Genomic DNA, 26,280 nt, shown 5'->3' on the forward strand with positions numbered 1-26,280 from the left:
GGGGTTAGCTCTTGCAGAAAGGAGCGGCGAGAGCCGCCGTGGGACCCCAGAAGACAATGATCGGGGCCATAATCTGCGAACCTTTAGTACCCCTTTAACTACTGCATATTTGTAACCCAGAGAGTGTTTTCAAGTAACCTGTCAGGGGCTGGACAGCATCCTGTCTGATCTATTGGACAACCCTGCCTTTTGCCTTGACTTCTGCTGAACCTTGAACTCTTTTCTCCTCCCATGAACTTCCTGAATTAAGCCTTGCCTCTGCATCTTCCTGTTTTCCAGATTTTTTTGCTCTTTCCAGCCAATATCTCGCTCTGTCTTCCTTGCTGCCATCCCTATCTTTGCTACCACTCATTACGGACCCTTGGCTTGTTCCTCGGAAATAGAATAATTTAATTCTAGTGGGGTATGGGAGAGATTGCCTGAATCCCTAATATAGAACACAAACCAGAAAGAATACCCTCTAGTGGGACTTTAAAGGGCATTGCCCTTCAAAGTCCCACTAGAGAGTATTCTTTCTGGTTTGTGTTCTTGGCTTGTTCCTCGACTTTTTGCATGATCTCAACCTGCAACTACCCATTGCTGACCTTTGTTTACTGACTACGCTTCTGTCTGATCCTTACCTGCTTTATCTGCTTCTGGACCCCATCTTGCTCACCTCCTGGTAGGGCAATCCTGAGGACCGCGACCTGGTACTAACACACAGCTAAATCCATCTCGATCTCTGGTAAACTTTGGTTAGTACTTAGACCATGCACCTCAGATGAGCCCAGGTCATCCACCAGGGTGACCTGCTTGTATACCTATCCTGCTGGTCAGGTTGCTATAGCAACTGGTCCTCCAGCCTGACCCCTGATCGTGACATAACCAGACATAATGTCAGTTTTTCCACTCACTCAATATCCACTCACAAGAGGCGGAGACTGGAGAGCCTTCAGAGTGGTGGCCTGGGGGAAATGCCAAACACTCCACAAAACAAAAAAATTGGATTCTGTAGACCGAGGGTGCAAAACCCAGAATACAGTGGAGGCTGTTGTGTTAAAATAAAAGTAAGTTTATGCTTCGATAATGTAACTGGACCCTAATGAATCAGATATCTAAATAATGTATGAGCTCCAATATAGATGACACCATGAGTATGCATGACAGGTGATCTTTAAAATAACTGACCTCTCTTCAGATACCTTACAGCAGATCTAATGAGCAAGCTCTCGGTTCCCCCCATTCAGGCTGTCTTGTCTGTTTTATTTTAAAGAACCTTATCTAATACAGCGTAGCAAAACCAATTTAACACAAATGCACATTTGAGTGGAAAAGGTGAAATCTGCAGTCATTTATAACTCATGGAAATATCGAATTATAGATTAATTGTACGAGGCTTCAGCTATTTTAGAAGCAATATTCCCATTTTATTTTACTGAGTGTCTTTTTGGCCAGAGAAAATGTGTACTGTTGAAATGAATTACAAAAAAATTGAACATTACTTAAGTTTAAACAGGCAGAAAGTTGCAGTTTACCGTCTGACCTAGATTTGGCTCAAAACCTTGATTTTATCAGGATGTTATTCATAGAGATGTAAAAGGGAAGGGACAAGCTAGAAAATACTAGTCGACTTAAAGCAGACCTTGCATGTGAAAGTAAAATGCTCTTAGCCAACTGAGAGCAATAAAAAATAAAACCTTATAGGAAATAATTTCCTTATATCATAGCTGCCGGTGCACTTACCCGGAAGAGGATGATGTAACTGGGCCTTCTCAATTGGTCCTGGAAAAGCTGAGGATCCCAAATCTGTTAATGGAGCATGTTCAAAATGTAGGATCCTGACTTTTCTCAGGATTCCATGGTGAGACCCAGTAACATCAACAGGGCATCCGGGATGTGGGCAAGGAGAGCATTTTTTTATTTTATTTACAAAATGCATTTTTTTTTTTAATTGCTTTCAGTTAAAGTGATACTAAAGGTTTACGTTTTTTTTTTTAAATAACAAACATGTCATACTTACTTCCACTGTGCAGTTAGTTTTGCACAGAGTGGCCCTGATCGTCCTCTTCTGGGGTCCCACAGCGGCTTTTGCGGAACCTCCCCGCAATAGCTAACCCCCTCTAGGAAGCTCTCTCCCAAGGGGGTTACCTCCTGTGTCATGACTCGGCCCCACCCCCTGGCGGCCGCCTCATTGGAATTGATTAACAGCAGCGGGAGCCAATGGCTGTGCTGCTATCAATCTATCCAATGAAGAGCCGAGAAGCCGCGGAGAAAACGACATGGGATCGTGCCCACGGAAATTCGGGGCACAGGTAAGTAAATTGTGGGCTCGGGGGGGGGGGGGGGCGGAGAGTGCAAGGTGTTTTTTCACCTTAATGCATAGAATGCATTAAGGTGAAAAAACATGAGGCTTTACAACCCCTTTAAGGGCTGATATAAGAAATCAGCGGTGTGGCCATACCAAAGCAGTAGGGCCTCAACCCAGGTTCTGGTGTATGGACCAGTGACGTCAACAGGGCATTCAGGATGGGGGGGGGGTCTAAGGATTTTTTTTTTTGTTAATTTTTCAAAAATTGCAGAGTTTTGTTTTTTATTACTTTCAATTTGACTGATTTCAAAAGGAGCAGTATGGTCATATCACAGCCATACCACTGAAAAAAAAAAAAAAAAAAGATTAGCAGTTGTAAAGCAATGTGCTTTATAACTGTGCATTGTACTGTGCTGACTTCGGGAGCCAAAGCCAATAAAAGGAAATATGGCAGAAAAAGTCGGGTGGAAAGCCCAGTCATGCGATCTGTCAAAGTCACCTGGCTGGCTGTCCTCCAGTCACAGAGCTCCCTTAATTAGATAAAACGGAAAGGTAAATCACAGGCTATGGAGGCCTTCTTTTTATAAATGGGCAGTTAGCTGTGCGCCCTGGTTTGCAATGCCAACAACGTATAACTGATAGCAGATAGCAATATCCTTTCTTTGTTAAATATGAGCCACTTAGTATTTTTTTTTATTCAGGGGAGGGGAGGGGGGTTGCAAGTTAAGTTGATTTTGCATTTTCATGCAAGGTTTTAGTTAAACTGGCCAGATGCCAACATAGACTTTTGAGGCCAACATATTAAAATACAGATATTTACTAGGCAGGATGGAAGGTGCAGTTCTCTTTAATTGATTTTTTTTATTTGAACCCCAGGCAAACAGCTAAATACACAGATGAAATACATATATGATTGCTGTTGTATTTACTAAAGGTTAATGTATTTCAGTCCATCCAATCCTGTAATTTACTTCAACCTATCACACAGCATAGCCCTTTCTGGCAAGGCAGGAGACCTAGGCCCAGATTCACAGAGTGTGGGAGAACATTACGCCGCCGTAGCGCAAACGCTGTACACCACGCCGGCGTAGCGCAGAGAGGCAAGCATTGAATTCAGCAAGCCAGTGCTCCCAACGCTGCTCCAGCGTGGCGTGGGATTCGAAGGCGTACGCCGCCGTAGGTGGAAGTGGGCGTGACCCATGCAAATGAGGCGTGACCCCATGAAAATTATGGGCCGAGCGCCAGACAGCTACTTATCACGAACTGCGCATGCTCAGTTACGTGGACGCATCCCCCTGCGCCTGCGCACAACCACGTCAGAACCACTGCCTAAACTACGCTGGATCACTGTGTATGGCGTGAACGTAACCTACGCCCAGCCAGACACATGTCCAATGTAAAATACGCCGGCTTGTGTTCCCTGGTGCAGACCTTTGCATGTCTGCTGCTGGGTTGCACCTCCTTTATTAGGCATAACTTTACGCCGGACGTACAACTTACGCGCACCTCTCGTAGCCTGCGTCGGGCGCACGCAGGTTCGTGAATCGCCGTATTTCCCTCATTTGCATGTTTGAATGGCTAATCAATGGGAGCGGCACTATGCGCCCAGCCTAAATGTGCGCCCACCCTACTCCGGCGTAAGCAAGTTACGTCGGCAGGGTGTAGCCTGTTTTTAGGCGCATATCTGTTTGTGCGTCTGGCACACAGATACGACGGCGCACATTTGCACTTACGTCGGCGTAACTTGTTATACGTCGGCGTAAGTGCTTTGTGAATCTGGGCCCTAGTCTTTATCTATTGCAGTTAATTCGGTCTTACCAAAAATACGTAGAAGAATATATATCGGCCTAAACTGAGGAAAATTCGCTTTTTTGGGGGATATTTATTATAGCAAACAGTACAAAATATTGTGTTTTTTTTGTTTATAGCGCAAAAAAAATAAAAACGTAGAGATGATCAAATACCACCAAAAGAAAGCTCTGTTTGTGGGAAAAAAAGGACGTCAATTTTGTTTGGGTACAACATCGCACGACCGCACAATTGTCAGTTAAATCAACGCAGTGCTGTATCGCAAAAAATGGCTTGGTCACTGAGTGACCAAATCTTCCGGAGCTGAAGTGATTAAATACTTACACTGGCTTCATTTAAAAAATATATGTAATGAATGATCTAGTAATGAGCAGCATTTCTCTGTGTCTTATATCTGTCTGGAAATCAGCCGTAAATTGTATTTTTTCTTTTCTATCTACCTTTGATGATAATGATTATAATAATAATAATTAGACTGCTGAGTCGGTCTATGTGCACAGCCTACTTTTACGCTTTACACTGCACTAAATTAACAGGGATGTCAATACACTTAAAAAGTTTCTTCTTTAAATTCTCTTGTAAAATATCCAATTATTCCAACATTTCTCTTGCAGTTTATAAAACATATCTTGATGAAGGCAAATGGTCATTTACCTGTGCACAATAGTCTTTGCATAAAAAATTTCAATTAATGTACACATTTTATAAAAAGTACATGCATTTAAATAATTGCAGAAGGAGTTTTAAATGAGCTCTTCACTTTCCATTGACCTCCTTTATTTTTTGAAAACTTCAGGACCAGAGCAATTTTTTTTTTTAGCACTGCAGCAATTTATCCATCAAAAACTCTTTATCGCGCAAGATATTCAAATGTGTTTAAGATATTTTTGACTGCTAGAACTGTTGTAAAATAACATAAGTATCTGCATGCTTTTATAGGCATATTTCAGGAATTATAAAAAAAATACAGAGAAAACCTATTTTGAAAATTACTTCCCAAGTGTCTTTAAAAAACATCATAGCCCCCTAAACAAAACGACCCAATATTTATTTTAATAAAAAAAATATGCTCTTTATTAAAGGGCACACTGCGGTACAATTAGTCTTTTAATGAATGAAGCCCCCCAATTCCCTGCGTGGGGCACGCCTGGTCCAATACTCACCTTCATGTTTGATCCAACGATCTTCACTGTGTGGCCCAGCCAAGTGCTACTCTGTCTTGCTCTTGAAAATATGCCAACCAGGTCCTCTACAGACTGCATATGTGCAACATGCCCCTATTGGTTCCTATGGGGATTCGTACTCAAGGCAGCCTCCTATGATCCTGCCGATCGCGGAAACGAGGATAAAATGTGAATATTGGACCAGATGTGCTACTTTCATTAAAGGAAACCATTTATACAACACCCAAGGTCACTAAAGCCTAAATGCAAAGACAAATGTGAGCAGCCTTAGTATGCCCTGGTTCACTTGGAAATAACTCCATGACAAATCTTTCTGATCTAAATAATTTTTACATTTTCTTTAGGGACATACAGGTAGTCCCCGGGTTACAAACAAGATAGGGACTGTAGGTTTGTTTTTAAGTTGAATCTGTTTGTAAGTCAGAACAGGTAATTTTTTTAAGTGTAGCTTCAGCCAAAAATTCTATTTTTAAGCTTTTTGGATAGCATAGGGAACGGTTTTATTTTTAACATTCAACGCAAACCCACCCATCCATCCATGTCTCTGTGCCCTATTTTGTTGAGGAATCACTTTGAAAAACACCTCCTACTGTAGCATTTCTAGCCACGGCCATCTTGAATAAGGGCAGACAATTCAGGTAGCATTTACTTACTGTAATCCACATGCCCTTAGCTCAGCAAGAAGTCAGGAGGGTATGCTTAGTAAAAAAGCCCCTTCTCCCTTCCTCCAGATGAAAGAAACAAAAATGCCCATGAAGACTCCTGGGATACATGACATAATTTTTGCCTAGTCCAAACCACGAAAAGTGCATATACTAAGACAACTCCTCCATGCTCAAGTGAAATAAATCACCATGGCAAGCAGAGAACACAACTGGGTGGAAATTCTTATAGGCTATGATTTACACAGGTCACCAGATAGCCTCCAAGGATAGTTGGGTGTAAACGGACAACCGGTCTATTTAAATCCAGCTGCCTACAGAGAAGAGCAGGCTGTTTTCATGTCCTCTCTGCATAAACGGAGCTGACACGGACCTGAGATCCACTCAGCTCAGTAGGGGATCAGCGGACAGATCCCCTGCTGAGCAAAGCCAGATCTGAAGGCCTAATTACGGTCATACATTCGACAGCTTGGTTGCTTTCCATTACCTTTCACCCACATCAATCTGCCAGTCACAATTTCAACCATTTTCCTGTTTGGAATGACCAAATGAATAAAGTTGGGAAATTAATGATAATTGCCCTCTAGCCGACATGCAATGTTTATAAAATTTCTGTTACAATTTCAAACCACAGACAACTGACAAACAAATGACACTGTCATTATAAAAAAGAAAGTAGAAGGAAAGATATCTGACCAAATCAAACTGAAAGCTGAAATGTAAAACAGCCCTCTATATGAATCATAGCTCGGTCCTCCAATTTGCTTTAACCACTCAACTACCAGCCGCCGTCAATTGAAGGCGGCACAGTAGCTCAATTGTTCTGACAGGACGCAATATGACGTCCTCATCTTTTAAAGCCGCTAGGGCTGCCGGGCACCCGTGATTGGCCAGAAACTGAGCAGGACCGTGGATCTCTGTGTGTAAACACAGAGATCCACATCCTGTCAGGGAGAGTTTCCATATCAGCAGAGCGGGCTGTCACCTGTCCTCCAAACACAGCACAGCCTTCCATCCACTCACTTCTTGGCTGCTATAAATTCCTCCCTACTCTCCTCTCACAATAGTGTCCTACCAGAGCCTGGGCGGCATGACGAGCTGCATAGTGGGGCAGTGGGCATGATTTCCCCAGTGGGCATCGGCGAATACGGCCGCGAGTGTGCACTGATTTGGAAATCTTAACTGTGTGGGAGGAGGCTGTGGGAACCGGGACATGGAAGTACAGGTCGGAGGTTTTTCATGCGGTGGAGGGGAGTGGGGGCTTTTTTTTCTGGCGGGGGCGTTGACAACGGCGGCGGGGGGCGGTGCCTGATGTTCATTCGGACCATACAGTAATACACATAGACATTTTCCCCCATTTTTTGGGGGTAAAAAAGTGTGTCTAATGGTCCGAAAAATACGGTACCTTTTCCTTTGATTTCCCTTCTAAATGTTTTTTTTCTTTGTCTGAATTTCTCACATCCTGTTTCTCCTTAGTAAACTTCACACCACCATCCGAATGGTGTTTAGTCAGCCAGAACAGCTTACTGAACAGCTTACATTTAGAAGGGAAATCAAAGGAAAAGGTAAGTGAACCAACAATGCACTAGCTTAGAGGAACCTATTTAGAAAATAAAAAACAAACCTTTACAACCCCTTTAAACAAAAAAACACCCTAAAGAAAATCATTTCACAATACAATGAAAGTACCTAAAGTTCAATGTATCTTTCTAAACTCAGGGTTGCAGTGGCTGCTTCATAAGCTAACTGGTGGAAGGGAAGGTAGGCTGGCATATTGGGAAGGAGGAGCCTCAGCATGTATGACAATAATGTGGTGATTAGGTATACAAGGAGGAAAGTGCTAATAACAGAGCATATGAAGTCCACATTTATTTTAATTTTGAATCTTTTATCAACAGTACTAATCTCAATGTTTAACAGTATTAGGCCCTGGTGAATGGGGGCTCTTTGAACCTGAAATGCATTGGTTATTTATGATACAAGAATCTGAATAAAATTAAATCTGGACTTTATACGTTCTGCTTTTGCCGATTTCCTTCTGGCAACTCAATTCCTACATGAGTGTCGATCTTTGGCAACCACTAATGGAAGAGCTGCCTAAGCGTAATCACTACTTGCTGCTATAAGAGATCAAGCACCCCCCACCTTTCTTCTTCTTCCCATTAGTGTGGTGATTGTCACTCCAGGGCAGTGGCCCTCAACCTCGGTCCTCAAGTACCTCCAGCAGGCCATATTTTTGGAATTTCCCTTTGATAAAATACCTGTCATGAATACCACACCATTGACACTGGTTTAAAGCACCTGTGCAACTTAGGTGATGAAAAACCTGTAAGCATAACCTCTTGACGGTAATTGAGGACTGAGGTTGGCAATCTCTTTACTAAGGCCTTCTATGTACAAGCTTCAGCTTGTATAAGGGCAGTGCGCACAACAAATTTTACAAGACATTTGTAAAGCTTTCAAAACCTTTAAGCAGCTTAGCTTAAAAAACAGCTCCAAAATGAGAATTTTAAGTAAAGCTTTTAAATGGAATGCTGACTATCATTTAGTTCCATGAAGTTTTATTGAGAAAACAAAATATTAAGGTACAAACATTCTAATTGTTGAACGATGACAATTCAGCTTGGAACAAAGTAATATAAATAACAGTTAACACCATTTAGACTTCAACACAAGGACCTTGAAGGATCAAGGTTGAAACGATAGAGGAAAGAATTACAACTCAGAAATTCAAATGAACAATTAACATTATTAACACAATTCAGATTGTAGTGGCATTCGAATTGTGTATATTTGTAAACCGCGCGCCACATAAAATGAAAGATGTTTTTAGAAGAGATCTCATCCAGATGAACCAAGAGTTGCAAACAAGGTTGGATGTAGCTGTCAGAAGACTGGTATGAGGAGGAGAAAAAAACAGTTCCTTAGAACCAAGCCTCTATTTTATTGCATATTTAAATGTGTAAGTCTCCGTTATATTGGTGTGTGATGTGTAGGGAAAGGAAAAGGGGAGACTGCTGGCTATCATTTAACAAGCTGCTAACAAGTTTCAGCAGTCTTTCAACATGTTTCAAGTAGTGCTGACGTTTTCTAGCAGCTTGTTTAAAATGATAATCAGCATTCCCATTAAAGGGGTTGTAAAGGTAAATGTTTTTTCACCTTAATGCATCCCCCGAGCCCCCGTTTTATTTACCTGACCATTCGAAATTCCCGGGCGCGTCCATGTGATGTTCTTGGGTTCCCAGCCTGGCCGTTGATTGGCTAGGCTATGCGGATTGACAGCAGCGCAGCCATTGGCTGGCGCTGCTGTCAATCACAGCGGATGACGCGGCGCGCTGGGGTGCGGGGCCGGGTGATACAGTCGGCGGCTATGGTCGCCGCTGTATCACGGGAACGCGCTCGCAAAAGCTTTCCACCATGCGAGCTTGCTTGCATGAAGGTAGAGAGCTTTTGCGAGGAGGAGCTGAGACAGCCGCCGAGGGACCCCAGAAGACACGGTTCGGTGACACTCTGTGCAAAACGAGCTGCACAATGGAGGTAAGTATAACATGTTTGTTATTTTAAAAAAATAAAATGTTTGCCTTTAGTGTTCCTTTAATATCTGTGTTTAACCTCTCCAAACTGGAGCTGAATGGTATTTTTAAGGCTCCATGCACACTGGACTTAAAAAAACATCTGTTCTCTCGGGAGTAAAAAATGCTCATATAGAGCAGTTTTTGTACAAAGTTTAGACGAGTTTAGGAGAGTTTTACGTTTTTTCTGCCTCCAAGCTCCAATCAGAAACGCGAACCAGAAGGATGTTTTTTTTTCTGTCTCTAAACGTTAAACTAAAAATATGCCTTTTAACGTCTTAATGTGCATGGACACATAGGATAACATTGAGCTGCTTCTACAGGCAGAACATAAAACTCCTGTAGAAGCAACGTTTTTTAAGCCAGTGTGCATGGAGCCTAAAGCCGCGTACACACGACCATTTTTGATGTCATGGAAAAAAACAAAGTTTTTCTCAACGTGATTCTTGTCAAGCCTGCCTTGCATACACACGATCGTGAAAAATAAAAATGCTTGAGCAAAGCGCGGTGACGTACAACACGTACAACGGCACTATAAAGGGGAAGTTCCATTCGATTGGCGCCACCCTTTGGGCTGATTATGCAAATTTCCCTTCTCATAACTTGCTTCTGAGCATGCACGTTGTTTTCCCCATCATTAAAGCCTACACACGACCGTTTTTCACAACGTGAAAAACGATGACGTGAAAAACGACGAGAAAAAATAGAGCATGTTCTAAATTTTTTATAGCACATTTTTCACGTTGAGAAAAATAGTCTGGAGCCCACACACAATCGTTTTTAATGACCAATTAAAAAAATTGCATTTTTCACGTCATGAAAAACGGTCGTGTGTACGCGGCATAAGGCTTCAAGAAAGCTGCTCAAAGCTTGCTGAAAGCTTTGCTAATGTTTTGCAAAAGCTTGATGTATGCACAGTTCTTATACACAGTGAAGCCTTCATGTTGTGTACAAAGCCTTAGGATGGCTATATATGGTCAGATAAATCAGTGTTTCCCAACTCCAGTCCTCAAGGCACACCAACAGGTCATGTTTTCAGGATTTCCCTCAGATGAAACGGCTGTGGTAATTACTAAGGCAGTGAAACTGATCAAATCACCTATGCAAAATAATGGAAAGCCTGAAAACATGACCTGTTGGTGTGCCTTGAGGACTGGAGTTGGGAAACACTGAGATAAATTACCAAAAAAATCAGGTGTGAACTCATTGTAGCATCAGAATGTGCTCTATTATTGACGTGATGGTGGCAAAAATGCGCAATGGTATTTTTAAAGAAAATTCCAAGCAAAACCTACATAGTCTTTCTGACTGATCTATGTAAGAATGATCTGTATACTTACCTATTTTCAGGCTGCCCCAGTCAGTTTACTTGATCTGGTTCCGCTCTGTCAGCCAGTGGCTGCAGGGGAAGGGAAGGGAGCACCGTCAATGGATGGGCAATAGGAGCCTTTGGGTGACATCACTGCTCCCAGGTATTACCAGCCAATGTTAAGCACTCTCTCCTCTCCCCTGTAACTGGTCCTGGCTGACACAGGGGAGATCACGTGACCAGGTTATAGATAAGTATCTCTCTTACACAGGTTAGTCAAAGTAGGTGCAAAAACAATAAGGATATGGACAGCCGCACTCCAGTAACTTGAAAAAAGACGTGCCCTTTATTGGGTACAGGAAAAAATGCACTACAGATATCGGCACACAGTGGGATAAACAGCTGACGCGTTTCGCATTGAGTGTCAATGCTTAATCATAGCTATGATTAAGCATTGACACTCAATGCGAAACGCGTCAGCTGTTTATCCCACTGTGTGCCGATATCTGTAGTGCATTTTTTCCTGTACCCAATAAAGGGCACGTCTTTTTTCAAGTTACTGGAGTGCGGCTGTCCATATCCTTATTGTTTTTGCACATCCTGTGCATTGCCAGCACCCATCTGCTTCTGAGTGGACATCAATTACCCTAGTGAGCTCACCTGGAGCGGCAGCTCTCTTACCTGTTAGTCAAAGTAGGAGTTAGGAGGGGGAGGGGGCATTTTTAAAAGTAGTTCTTGGCATTCTATCTTAAATTATTTACTGTTCTCTGTACTTACCAAATCTTTTGATTGTGTGGTTGTCTTTGACTGGGGGGGCATTATTATTTTTTTATCACAGCAAGCAATACTGAAAACATGGGGATATTATTTGCTTTGATCGATCTACAACCTTGGATTAAAGAGCAGGCAGGAAGTCGGAGAGAATTGCAGATTTTGTGCTACCACCCACATTATAGTACATAGCCACATAGCACGGTGGAAAGCAGATGGTCACAACAGTTAAGAGTATCACTTTAGGGATTCTCTGATAGGTAGAACCATTCCCGGGTATGTTGCTTGAGCATTTACCTGTTTGGTGGAAGTAGCTCCCAAACTTTCAGTGATACTTACTCTGAAAGACATCTCTAGATTTTCTCCACCCCAAATATCCATGCCTGAATCGTACGTGCCGAGCTCTTCAAAATAATTCTTGTCAATGGAGAAAAGGCCTCCTGCCATTGTAGGTGTTCTGCAGAAAATAAGAGGCTATAGATTTATAAATCTGTACATTAAAGTGTAAGTAGATATTATTCTGCTTTAATGGTAAGAAGCTAATTTTAAAATCCAGCAAACAAAATCCCACAAATTATGTTTTAAATTTGACACATCAAGCCAGATCATCAAAACATAGAAACCAAAAATGCATCTTGGAAACCAAGCTTTTTATTTCACCCTGGTTCACTTACATGACTGAGCAATGCCCAAAAACATAGGTTGCAAAAAGACACATTCCTATCAGGATGCAGCCATTTGGAGGCCTGAACTTAAAGTGACACTAAAGTTCATACTTACCTCCACTGTGCAGTTAGTTTTGCACAGAGTGGCCCTGATCCTCCTGTTCTGGGGTCCCACGGTGGCTTTGTGGCTCCCCCTCTGGGAAGCTTTCTCCCGAGGGGGTTACCTTGCGGGTGCGCTCCCGTGTCATACACTCGGCGTGCATAGCCGCCGAGTGTATGACTCTGTCCCACCGACCCCCCCCCCCCGGCACCTGCTTCAATGGATTCGATTGACAGCAATGGGAGCCAATGGCTTCGCTGTTATCAATCTGTCCAATGAAGAGCCAAGAAGCAGTGGAGAGAGTGACACGGGATCTCGCCCACTGAAATTCATGGCTGAGGTAAGTAAAACGGGAGGGACTGGGGGGCCGGACATTGCAAGATGTTTTTTCACCTTAATGCATAGGATGCATTAAGATGAAAAAACATGAAGGTTTACAACCCCTTTAACCAATCATCAAGTCATAAAGTGGAAGTCCATGCTAAAACTAAAATCGCTGCATCTATAGCCACCAACATTCTAACACCAACCTCTCTAGCCCTGTAAAAAAAAAAATGAGTATACCCTTTCTGCAGGCGATCCGACCTGATCTCCAGCGCTGAGACTGCAGAGTACACGTCCGACAAAGGCTGTAAAATAAATGGGAAGTGATGTCACCCATAGACTTACTATAGGGCTTCCATTGTCAGACGTGTCCTCTGCACCTGCCTCCACAGCTCGTCCCGTGGGATCGGGTTGGACACCCCGAAGAAGGTATGTGTACTCATTTTTTCTTTACAGGGCTAGAAGGGTAAGTGTTAGAATGCTGGTGGCTATAGATGCAGGGATGTTAGTTGTAACATGGACTTCCAATTTAAGCCTAGTACATACGATCAGAAAATCGTATGAAAAATATCGCTTTCGAAGTGATTGTATGATAATCTGATCGTAAATACACAGCTTTGGAGAGCCAATTAGGACAGTTCATCTGAAATTAACCGAAGGGACAAACATGAACAATGTTCTTGTACGATGCCAGATCATACGATTTTCATTTAATAAGTACAGTTTTCATCTGAAAATACAATACAAATACATTACAATACATTACTTCAATTTCAAAGTTGTATTCTGTCATACAGTTACGCCGCAAGCTCCAATAGATCAGACCGCGGGTCCCGTGGACTCGATGTCTGCAGGGATACCAGCGATCGTCTCACGGAGAGGAAGAATGGGGAAATGCTAATGTAAACAAACATTTCCCCATTCTTCCTAGTGACAGGACACTGATCACCGCTCCCTGTAATCGGGAGCGGTGATCAGTGTCGTGTTACACACAACCCATCCCCCCTCCCAGTTAGAAGCACTCCCTAGGACACACGTAACCCCTTCAGCGCCCCCTACTGGTTAACCCATTCACTGCAGTAATCAGTGCATTTTTATAGCACTGATAGCTGTATCAATGACAATGGTCCCAAAATGGCATCAAAAGTATCATGCAGTCATGATAAAAATCGCTGATCGTCGCCATTACTAGCAAAAAAATAAATAAATAATAAAAATGCCATAAAACTACCTCTATTTTGTAGACGCTATAACTTTTGCGCAAACCAATTAATAAACGCTTATTGCAATTTTTTTTACCAAAAATATGTAGAATAATACATTTCGGCCTAAACTGAGAAAAAAAATGTTTTTATATATTTCTGGGGGATTTTTATTATAGCAAAAAGTTAAAAATATTGAATTTTTTTTCAAAATTGTCGCTCTATTTTTGTTTATAGCGCGAAAAATAAAAACCGCAGAGGTGATCAAATACAACTGAAAGAAAGCTCTATTTGTGGGAAAAAAAGGCGTAAATTTTGTTTGGGAGACGTGTCGCACGACCGCGTAATTGTCAGTTAAAGCGACGCAGTGCCGAATCGCAAAAAGTGCATTGGTCAGCCAAATTGTCTGGGGCTTAAGTGGTTTGAGGCCTCGTACACACGACCGAACATGTCCGCTGAAACTGGTCCGCGGACCAGTTTCTGCGGACATGTCCGACCGTGTGTAGGGCCTAGCGGACAGTTTTCCGGCCAAGCGGACAGGTTTCCAGTGGACAAAAGTTTCTTAGCATGCTAAGAAACTTGTCCGGTGGAAACCTGTCCATCGGACATGTCCGATGGTTAGTACACCTAACCATCGGACCGAAATCCCCCGCATGCGTCGAAGTGATTCGTTGCATGCGTGGAAGCATTGAACTTCCTGGGTCGCGCACGTCGCCGCGTCATCGTCGTCGCCGCCACGTCACCGCGTTTTCTGTCCGCGGGGAATTTGGTCTGATGGTGTGTACACACATCAGACCAAAACCTCCCAGCAGACATGTCCGATGAAAACGGTCCGCGGACCATTTTCATCGGACATGTCTGGTCGTGTGTACAAGGCCTAAGGGGATGCTGCAGCTGCACAAAAAGAAGCAGGATCTGAAGGAGGGGATTTCTGTCCTTCTCTCTTCTGTCGTCTGCTGAGACAGGGGATGGTGGTGATGAGGGGAGCGCTGCAGCTCCAGGAGAGGTGTGAGGGCCACATGAAATGACCTGGAGGGTTAAAGCAATATATTATTGTGCGTTAAAGGCTCTTTGTATTAAGACAGCCCATTCATTTTGAATGTGCTGACAGGGCACCCTATCACATTCAACTATCATACCTGAAGCTTCTTTTTTCAAGGCACCACACATTTCTGCATTCTGGTGCTTTGAAATACAGGCAGATTAAGAGTGTGCCGACAAGGTGTGTTGGGGGTTCCGTTTAAAACAAAATTGCACTGCTTTTTATTATTTTGTACAGCGGGAACATGCATTAAATCAATGCATTCATTTGAACAGTTTATGCCTACTCCTGTCCTTTGCTGAATCAGGTCGTGTATCGTGATGCCTTCTCAGGTTCTTACAGCAGAGGGTGCCAGTGATCAGCACATGGAGAAGCCCATGCAGGCGCTGTATGATATCCTAGCTCAGTAATTGGTATGACATAGATAAACAGTGTCACAGTTTCAGCTGGAATGTGATGCACGCTCAGATATATTCTATTGACAGGAGAAGATAAGTGAGCTTCAGTTTTCCAGAACAGAGGAGACGTGCTTTATATCCTAAAGGGAAAGACTAATGACCCCGCTGTATTATAACATTGTACCATTATGCAGTAAACAATGAAAATGTTTGAGAAACGTTTATTTATAGAGATTATTAGGTTTTTGAAAAGCTAACAGATCAATTTCTCCTTAATAGTGTATAATCATAAGAGGAAAATAGTAGGCCTAAACAAATCTTTTGTATAAAATGAAGAAAGATCCAATAGTCATCTGATCCCACTCATCGACCACTAAGAACACAGCCGGACTAAAAATGTAATATAGAGAAGTCACAGTGACATCAATCAAAACCGGGATTCAATGAGTTAAAGTATATGTAGACCATAACTCCCAACTGTCCCTGATTTTGAGGGATTGTCCCTCATTTGGAACAAAGTCCCTCTGTCCTTCTTTCCTCTTCATTTGCCCCTCTTTTTGGTCTGATCTATATAGTTGTATATAAAATGCATTTTTTTTACCTTTCAAAAGTTGTTTCTCAGTGCTAAATCTTCCATCCAATTTCTAATTTGCTGCATTTGTAAATGTAAAAAGCCAATATAAAGGACCAATGGTGGTAAAAAAAAAACACTTATGGGGCAGATCCACGTAGATCGGCGCTTCTCTCAGCCGGGCGCAGCGTATCTAAGATACACTACGCCGAAGTAACTTACTTTTTTTTTTCAAATCCACAAAGAATTTGCGCCGTAAGTTAAGGTGGCGTAGTGTATCTTTGGCGGCGTAAGGGCGCTGAATTCAAATGGATGTAATGGGGGCGTGTTTTATGTAAATACGTTGTGACCCGACGTAAACAACGTTTTTTTTTAAAGGCGCATGCGCCGTCGATGGGGGTATCCCAGTGCGCATGCTCGAAATTTAACCGGAACAAGCCAATGCTTACGACGGTGACGTCATTCTACGCAAATTCCTATTCGCGAACGACTTACGCAAACGACGTGGAAAATTCAAAATGCGAGGAGGGAACGACGGTCATACTTAACATTGAGTACGCCTCATAACAGTAGCTTTAACTATACGCCGGAAAAAGCCGAACGCAAACGACGTAAAAAAAATGCGCCGGCCGGACATACGTTCGTGGATCGCCGTAACTAGCTAATTTGCATACTTGACGCGGAATTCGACGGAAATGCCACCTAGCGGCCGCCGAAAGATTGCATCTTAGATCCGACGGCGTACTAAGACCTACGCCTGTCGGATCTAGCCGAGATGCCGTCGTATCTTGTTTTGTAGATACAAAACAAAGATGCGACGCAGGAAATTTAAAATTACGCCGGCGTATCAATAGATACGCCGGCGTAATGCTTTTGTGGATCTGCCCCTTATGTGTTTAACTAATCATTTTTTATTTTGTAATTCTCCTTTAAGGGGGCGTGGCAGTGGGTGTGTCCTATCCCTACATACCTTTGCTAATAGATGTCCCTTGTTACCATATCAAAAAGTTGGGAGATATGTGTAAACTCAAAACTTTAAAATAATATACAGAATATTTGCTATTGTCCCTATAATAATTCAGTACAGCCTTTTTCGAAATCTGAGCACATTGGTGCTGTGGTCATAGGGTTTCATTTTAATACACACCACTGCTTTTTAAAGCATTGGAGCATTGTCACCCTACTGCACACACTGTGGACTACTGGCTGCCCAACACATGCCCAGCATGCCTATCGTCTGCAAATGTCATCCAGCCCTCCTACTCCGTCCTTCTCTATTGTAATGAAAAGTCTACCAAGGACTACTAAATCCTGAAGTTTGTGACCTGGTAACCTTTAGGCCCCAGAATAGGTACCTTGGGTGATTTACAAGAGGACAACTATAGACATAGGGCCTACATGGCTGGGTTCAAAAGCGGTTTGGCATAGGAATACTTTTGAAAACTAAAGGTAAATACGGAGTCTGGGGTACCTACATGATTGGTGGGTCAGACGGGAACAGAGGGAGATTCAGGGGGTGGTTACAGAAAGGTCTCTGGAGAATCAGAAGTTGGTGTTAGGAAGTCGTCCCAATCGAATTTGATAAAAAATAGTTTTATGCTGTGGACTGTTTCAGGTTGGTATGTATTATCATAACAACTGGCAGGGATCAAGGTCCTTGAAGGTGGTCACTATGGTAAAATGTAAATTGGTAGGTACCTGTCCTAAGCCTAATACACACACCGGGCTGAACGACTAAAAATTGACAGCTCGGGTCAGAGCCACTGTACTAACAATCTGATGTTAGTACAGCGATCTCCCCTGCTGTGCTATTGTGTTCTGACAGGGGGACACCGCTGACCCCCCCCCCTCTCACCAAAACACTCCGATCAGCACTCTCAGCCAAAAGTTGAGCGCGTTGATCGGAAGCCAGACGGCAGACATTCAGCCCGTGCATACGGGGCTTTAGGTACAGTTCCACTTATTTTGTATGGTTCAGTTAGAATAATTCAACCCCTTTCTGTAAGCCAAGCCTGTCATGGACACAACCCCTGGGGTGGCAGTACTGGGGGACAGGAGGCAGGAAGTAGCCTTTAAACCCACCACAATGCATAAAACAAATAAGAACACTGAAGCTAATTATTTTGTGAAAATTACCAAAAAAGAGGAAAAAGAGGAAAAACCTGGACATAAATATTAGGCAGGGATTAGGGATTGAGCCCTGATTCAGGGATTTAGGAGTTTCTATATCAGATGGGCAGAGATCTACATGACATCAATCACTACTAAAAATCCATTGTGATAATGATAGGATCAGTCACTATTTGATGAAACATTAGGCTCTCTATGGTGTCATTTACACAACAGAGTCTAGTATAATTTATTGGCTCATGATTACATGGTACTGCTAATGTCTACGATTCATTGATGACATACACCACATGTTGCATTGGTTGGCATTCTTCAATGGATCACCAAGACTTTTAAACTGTAACTTATGCCTAGTACACACGATCGGTTTTCCCGGCGGTAAAAAGTCTGCCAGGGAAACCGAGGGGGAAAACCGAGAACCTGCTCGGTAACTTTTTCCCCCTACACACGACGGGTTTCCTGAAAGGAAAACTGCCATGAGAAGCTTTGGTCGGGAAACCCAACCATGTGTATGCTCCACCGCAGTTTTTTCCCATAGGAAAACTCCTGGCTTAAAAAACACCAGAAATCCCGGCAGGAAAAAAAGAGAGCTGGTTCTCTTATTTTTCCCGGATGGAGCATTCACACGGCCGGGATTCCCGGCCAAAAGCTCTCATGGCAGTTTTCCCGACAGGAAAATCGATTGTGTTTACGAGGCATTAGACCTGCTAGGATGCACACTCAGATGTGAGGTATTTTGAAAAAATATAAGATACCAGATTGGCCGAAATAATCCAACATGGCTGCTCACTATTTCCGTGTGAAATTCATTGTTGAAGGGCAAGCCAAACTTGCCTGGATCAGGCAATAGTTGTTTTTTAATGTTACCAGGGTGCACCTTTTTGTGGCAGAAAATGCTACTGTACTAGACTGAGGATTAAAGGGGTTAAAGGAAACCTTATCAAGGATACTAGGGGGTTGGTTTACTAAAACAGGAGAGTGCAAATCTGGTGCAGCTGTGTGTAGTAGCCAATGTACTTCTAACTTCAGCTTGTTCAATTAGGCCCCTTTCACACTGACGGACTGATCGGGTCCACCTGTCAGTTTTTCAGGCGGACCTGATCGGACCATCCATTGCTTTCTATGGAACAGCGGATCTAAGTGATCATGTGTTCACTGACACCCGCCAGCATCAGATCCAATCCTGACCGCTAAAAACATGTGGATGGGATTCCCCATCTGTCGGATCGGATGACAGTTGGATGGAAACGGAAAGGTGGTCCATTTCCATCCGACAGCCCCACAGAGAACAGTGGATTGTGTCCGTGTCTGTGTCCGCTTTTATCAGTGGAGCCGACACGGACCTGTCATCTGCCTTCTCAGTGGAGATCAGCAGAGAGAACCTCTGCTGGGTGGGCAGATCCACTGGCAGATTCTGCCAGTGTGAAAGGGGCATTACGCTTCGACAAAAAACCTGGAAGCATACGTTTCTATTCAGAGCTCCAGTTTTCATAAATCAATCCCAAGCTATGTGGAGCCTTCACATTCTCCAGACTACTTCCAAGTAGTCTGGTTTTCTCTAGAGACTAGAAAATAGCAAAAGGCTAAGGGGCAGATCCTCAAAGAAATTACGCGGCGTATCTCTTGATACGCCGCGTAATTTCAAATTTTGCGCGTCATATCTTTGTTTTGGTATCCCCAAAACAAGATACAACGGCATCTGTGTTAGATCTTGTACGTCTTTGTACGCCGTCGGATCTTAGATGCAATTGTTCGGCGTCCGCTAGGTGGCGTTCACGTCGTAATCCACGTCGATTATGCAAATTAGCTATTTCCGACGATCCACGAACATACGAGCGGCCGTCGCATTTTTTACGTCGTTTCCAATCAGCTTTTTCCGGCGTATAGTTAAAGCTGCTATCTGGTGGCGTACTCAATGTTAAGTATGGCCGTCGTTCCCGCGTCTAATTTTGAAAATGTTACGTCGTTTGCGTAGGTCGTCCGTGAATGGGGCTGGACGCCATTTACGTTCACGTTGCGACGTCATTTAGCGCAATGCACGGCGGGAAAATTTAGGGATGGCGCATGCGCAGTTCGTTCGGCGCGGGACGTGCTTCATTTAAATGAAACACGCCCCTACCCGCCCAATTTGAAATCCGCCGCGAGAGATACACTACGCCGCCGTAACTTACGGTGCAAATTCATTGAGGATTCAAACCAAAGCCAGGTAAGTTACAGCGGCGTAGCGTATCTCACATCTGCGCCTGGCGCAGCGGAGGTACGTGGATCTACTCCTAACTGTTAACCCAACCAACCCTAATATGTGTATTTTTATGTGATTATGGTATTTTGTGTTGCTGATATATAAATATGGGAGGAAAGGAACTTCAAAAAGAAGTTTCAGCTGTTATCCATACTAATCTAAACGACAAGTGTCATTCAATGGGCATATAATGTGTATGAGTCGTTTAAATACAGTGCCCCCAGTCTAACAGCTCTCCTATCTCACACTGTGCAACTGATTGTTCATCTCTTGATTTTATCTGTATTGCCTTTTTGCTGTAAAAAATACATGTACACCCATCCATACATGAAATATATAGTATTTATTTACCTTACTGGTAATGTTCTGTCTCCTTTCCTTCTGTCCATTTCTCTCTGGGGAACAGGATACCAGCGAAAATTCAATTTCCAATTAAATCCACCGTAAGTCATGTCTGAACCAGCCATGTACTCAAACGTGTCGTCACTTATTACATCGATTATCGGACAAACTACCGTTTTCCTGCAGGGAAAAATATTAAATGGCATTGAAACAAATCAATTCTGTCCATGCCCTCCTGTACACCGCTGTATGTGAAGTTCTCTATAGCGATATTCTGATTTAATAATAGCTATTATCAGGAATTCAAAAAACAAACAATATAGCAGAACTGAACCTCAAACCAACTTATGTTGCCCATAGTAGACAGTTTGAATTTCAATATAGATCGAAATTTCAGCACCACCCAGCTTGAGAAAAGTTGATTTAAAAATCGCTGTCACTGTTGAGCAGAGCCACTGTATTATCGTGGACAGGGAAATCACGTATGGATAGCTTTAGTCAATTAAAGAAGAAGTATTTGTTAAGTACTAACTATTGTCATGTGATAAAGGTATTGAGTAAGTACAAGATGAGTAATTAGTTCTTCTTAGCACAGAAACGGGCACAAAGAACATTGGGCCAGATTCTCGTACATCCGCGTATCTTTGCGCGGGCGTAACGTATCCAATTTACGTTACGCCTCCGCAACTTAGACGGGCAAGTGCTGTATTCTCAAAGCACTTGCTCCGTAAGTTGCGCGCGGCGTAGCGTAAATCAGCCGGGGGGCGTGTTTTATGTTAATGTTCTGTGACCCGACGTGATTGACGTTTTTCACGAACGGCGCATGCGCCGTCCGTGGAAATCTCCCAGTTTGCATTGCTCCTAATACGCCGCAAGAACGTATTGGTTTTGACGTGAACGTAAATTACGTCCAGCCCCATTCACGGACGAGTTACGCAAACGACGTCAAATTTTCAAATTTCGTCGCGGGAACGACGGTCATACTTAACATTGGTACGCCGCACTTACGCCACCATATAGCAGTGGTAACTTTACGCCGGAAAAAGCCTAACGTAAACGGCGTAACTGTACTGCGTCGGCCGGGCGTACGTTTGTGAATTTGCGTATCTAGCTGATTTACATATTTTGACGCGTAAATCAGCGTACACGCCCCTAGCGGCCAGCGTAAATATGCAGTTACGATCCGACGGCGTAAGGGACTTACGCCTGTCGGATCTAAGGGAAATCTATGCGTAACTCAGGGGCATAGATAGGACAGCGCAACTCAGAGATACGACGGTGTATCTGGAGATACGCCGTCGTATCTCTTTTGAGAATCTGGCCCTTTGACTTTGGATTTCGGCAAATAAAAATGACTAGGACCTAAAGCATCAAGGATCCTTCTATGATCATTCTGCTTTTCACAAACGGATATCTGGAATCACAAGGGTTGGATGGATGGGCAAGGCTTAAAGCGGGGGTTCACCCTATCGACCAAAAAAAAAATATTTTTTTTCTTTTACCTTAAAATCAGGCATTGTAGCGCGAGCTACAGTATGCCTGTCCCGAATTGTTTACCCCCGTACTCACCTTGTAGTCGTCCATCGAAGATACCGGGGAATGGGGGTGCCTATGGAGACGGAGGATGATTGACGGCCGGCTCTGGCGCGTCACGCTTCTCCGGAAATAGCCGAAATAGGCTTGGTCTTCACGACGCGTGCGCATAGCCTGTGCGCAGGCGCCGTGAAGAGCCGAGACCTACTTCGGCTGTCTTTGGGGAGAGTGACGTGCCAGGGCCGGCCGTCAATCATCCTCCCTCTCCATAGGCACGCCCATTCCCCGCGGGAGCCGAAACCTACGATGTCGGATTACAAGGTGAGTCTGGGGTTAAAAAAATCGGGACAGGCATACTGTAGCTCGCGCTACAATGCCTGTCTCGATGGTAAAATGTGTCGGGGGGGGTGAACTACCGCTTTAACCAAATGTGTGAAGGTGCTGCCTTTATCCAGCAGTTTGTGATCATTTTTTTCCAGAGAATACTGGAGTGCAAGGTGGTATACTAAATATAAGTAGGGATTCTAGCATATGGAATTAATCACTTTGCTCTACATTTTACTAAGCAGATTGCATAAAGGCTGCATGTTTAGATTGAACATGAGGCATATAGAAAGGAAAGTTAGAAGAAATAAGGTACTTCTCTTGCACCTGGAACCTAGCACTGGTACAATTATTTTCCACCAGTAAACATGACACACAACAGAGTGCACCAAGCAACAATCTTCCTTCACACTAAAAGTGAGCGTACCCAGCAATAGTTTACTCTTACATTACAGATAAGTGCACTCAGGAACGGTATACCTCTACAGTGTCAAGGTAAGCACACCAAGCAAAAGTCACCCATCACACTTCATTGCACCCAGGAGCAATCTACCCTCACAATCCATGAAAGCACACACACAGCAACAGTTTACCTTTATATACTGTTAGGCCTCGTACACACGACCGTTTTTCTCGACAGAATCCATCAAGAAACTTGCTGGCAGAGCTTTTTTGCCGAGGAAAACGGTCGTGTGTATGTTTTTCGTCGAGAAAACTGTGGAACTCGACGAGAAAAAAAGAGAACATGTTCTCTTTTTACTCGTCGGGAGTTTCAATTTCCTCGTCGTGTTTCTCGTCGGGCTGGTTTACGACGAGAAACACGTTCGTGTGTATGCTTTGAAACCCGCACATGCTCAGAATAAAGTATGAGATGGGAGCGTGCCTTTGGTAAAAGTAGGGTCTGTAATGGAGATAGCACAGTCGTCACGCTGTAACAGACTGAAAAGCGCGAATCGTCTCTCACCAAACTTTTACTTAACACGCAGTAACATGAGATTAGCAAAAGCAGCCCCAAGGGTGGCGCCAGTGGAATCAAACTTCCCCTTTATAGTTCCGTCGTACGTGTTGTACATCACCGCGTTTGAGAACAACGAGATTTTGTCTTGACAGTGTGTACGCAAAGAAAGCTTGTCAAGATTCTCGACAAGCCTAATAAGGAACTCGTCCAGGAAAACGATGTTTAATTTACGACGAGTTCCTCGGTCGCGTGTACGAGGCCTCTCAGTATATCCCAGGGGAGTACATCCTGCAACCAACTACCCTGACACTCCGGGGGAGAACACCCAGCCACAATCTGTACCATCGCACTCCATGCTGTTTCACTTTTCCAGCCACCATATGAGTCTCATTTGGATGCCATGCCATATACTATAGTGCTTACACCATTTCGGCTGACCAGATACTCAACCAGCACATACATCATTTCCCTTTCCTTCATGCTTCCCTGTCCACAGCTTGGCCATAGAAGTTCCCAGTAAAACATATTATTGCATAATAAAAAGACCCACGCAGACTAGGCTGCCATGACCACTTTAAGAAGGGCCAACCACCACCGAGTATTTACCTTCCCTTCAGCTTGGTATTTTTAATAGCATCCTAAACAATTAACCTCCTTCCGAATTTTTACCAACACAATCAGCAGCATACAGATATGAAATATTCATACCGATCTTCCTTTATTCTTGCCAGCAATGGCTCCAACCATCCAACTGTACATTCACAGTGAGCATCCAAGAAGGTTATCACTTGGCCTCTTGCAACATTGGCACCTCTTAGGCGTGCCCGGATCAGCCCCGATCTCTGCTCCATCCTCAGGATCTTCACCGGAACTTCCAGATGCCGGGCATAATTTTCCAGTGGAGTTTTTAGGAAATCTGATGGAGAAGGTACAAACAGGAACATAAACACACACAGAAACAATAATAAAACCAGTGTCTATTTAATATACATTTGTCTTCCAGAAAAAATAACTAAATACAAATTCCAGGTATGGATTTTATATACCAAGTTACAGCTTAGACTAATGTAAGTATGCATATACCTTACCTGGCTGATCTCCTGGAAGCTAGAAATCACTAAAGTAAAAACTGCTACATCTACAATCTCCATTTACTTCTGGGTCCTGTACCACGAGGTGGTGAGTGTGACCACACCTCCTTGCCTCCCCACTTGGTCCAATCAGAAAGTGCTTTGCATTCCTTCAGGCATTCTCTGAATGGCACCAGTGTCAAGCAGTGGGCCTCCTGTTTTTAGGATGCAGCAGGGAAGACACTCGGTAAGGGACCTGGAATCAAGTGGATCACTGGAGTAGTGGTGTTTACTTCAGTGACTTCTAGCTTCCAAGGGGGATCCGTTAGGTATGGTATATGCATATTTACATTGGTCCAAGCTGGATTATTGTATCTATGTATAAAAAAAACATACCTGGAAATCTTTAACCAGAATCCTACCTTCAGCGTCTTACACACGTCCATAAAACCCACTCCTCTGTACACAAGGGGGCAGATCCACAGAGCGAGTACGCCGGCGTATCTACTGATACGCCGGCGTACTTTCAAATTTCCCGCGTTGTATCTTTGGTTTGAATCCTCAAACCAAGATACGACGGCATCTGGGTTTGATCCGACAGGCGTATGGCTTTGTACGCCTTCGGATCTTAGATGCAATACTTTGGCGTCCGCTGGGTGGAGTTCTCGTTGTTTTCCGCGTTGAGTTTGCAAATTAGGTATTTCCGACGATCCACGAACGTACACGCGGCCGTCGCATTCTCTTACGTCGTCTCTAGTCGGCTTTTTCCTGCGTATAGTTAAAGCTGGTGTTTTGCGGCGTATAGTTAGACTTGCCATGTTAAGTATGGCTGTCTTTCCCGCGTTTATTTAGATTTTTTATTTTTTTTTGCGTAAGTCGTCCGTGAATCGGGATGGACGTAATTCACGTCTATGTTAAAAAATATGACGTCATTTAGCGCAATGCACGGCGGTAAATTTAGGGACGGCGCATGCGCAGTTCATTCGGCGCGGGGACGCGCTTCATTTAAATGAAACACGCCCCCTACTCGCCGATTTGAATTAGGCGCCCTTACGCCGCGAGAGATAGACTACGCCGCCGTAACTTACGGCGCAAATTCTTTGTGGATTCGAAGTTTAAAAAAGTAAGTTACAGCGGCGTAGCGTATCTCCCATACGCTGCGCCGGTGTAGATCTCTGTGGATCTGCCCCAAGGCGTCTCCTGTATGTCCATGAGGCTGCTTGTAGTTTCCTATCTCCCCAGCTCCCTCTCTGAGACCTGGTGTCTGTAGAAAAATGAGCTTCCAACCTTATGACTGGGAGCCAGTCAGAAGCCTTCCTCATTGAATAATCACTCTGACAGCCAATGACAATGAGCATTTAGAGTAACATTTGTAAACCAAAACGAAAGTAATACACTTAGGCCGCGTACACACGGTCAGTCCATCCGATGAGAATGGTCCGACGCACCGTTTTTATCGGTTCACTGCTGAAGCAGACTGATGGTCCGTCGTGCGTACACACCATCGTTTCCAAAACCGATTGGGTCAGAACGCGGTGACGTAAAACACACAACGTGCTGAAAAAAACTAAGTTCAATGCTTCCAAGCATGTGTCGACTTGATTCTGAGCATGCGCGGGTTTTGAACTGATGCTTTTGCGTACTAACCATCGGATTTGACCTATCGGTCAGCCGTCCATCGGTTCAATTTTAAAGCAAGTTCTCTTTTTTTGGACCAAAGAACAACAGACCGATGGGGCGTACAGACGGTCGGTTTGGACCGATGAAACTGAACTTCAGTCCGTT

At 43.7% G+C, this 26,280-nt stretch overlaps 1 protein-coding gene across 2 annotated transcripts in view; it reads right to left on the reverse strand.

Annotated features, from left to right (window-relative positions):
• The window catches only part of GALNT13 (polypeptide N-acetylgalactosaminyltransferase 13), a 435,862-nt gene that overhangs the window by 132,109 nt on the left and 277,473 nt on the right, over nt 1-26,280 (reverse strand). For both annotated transcript variants that reach the window (XM_040357945.1, XM_040357944.1), the window contains exons 4-6: nt 24,134-24,341; nt 20,620-20,790; nt 11,934-12,051 (exon numbers count right to left, since the gene is read on the reverse strand). In XM_040357945.1, coding sequence (XP_040213879.1) covers nt 11,934-12,051; nt 20,620-20,790; nt 24,134-24,341 — 497 coding nt within the window. The remainder of the gene's footprint in view (nt 1-11,933; nt 12,052-20,619; nt 20,791-24,133; nt 24,342-26,280) is intronic.

The sequence above is a fragment of the Rana temporaria genome, chromosome 6 (assembly GCF_905171775.1).
Source record: "Rana temporaria chromosome 6, aRanTem1.1, whole genome shotgun sequence".
Classification (NCBI taxonomy): Eukaryota; Metazoa; Chordata; class Amphibia; order Anura; family Ranidae; genus Rana; species Rana temporaria.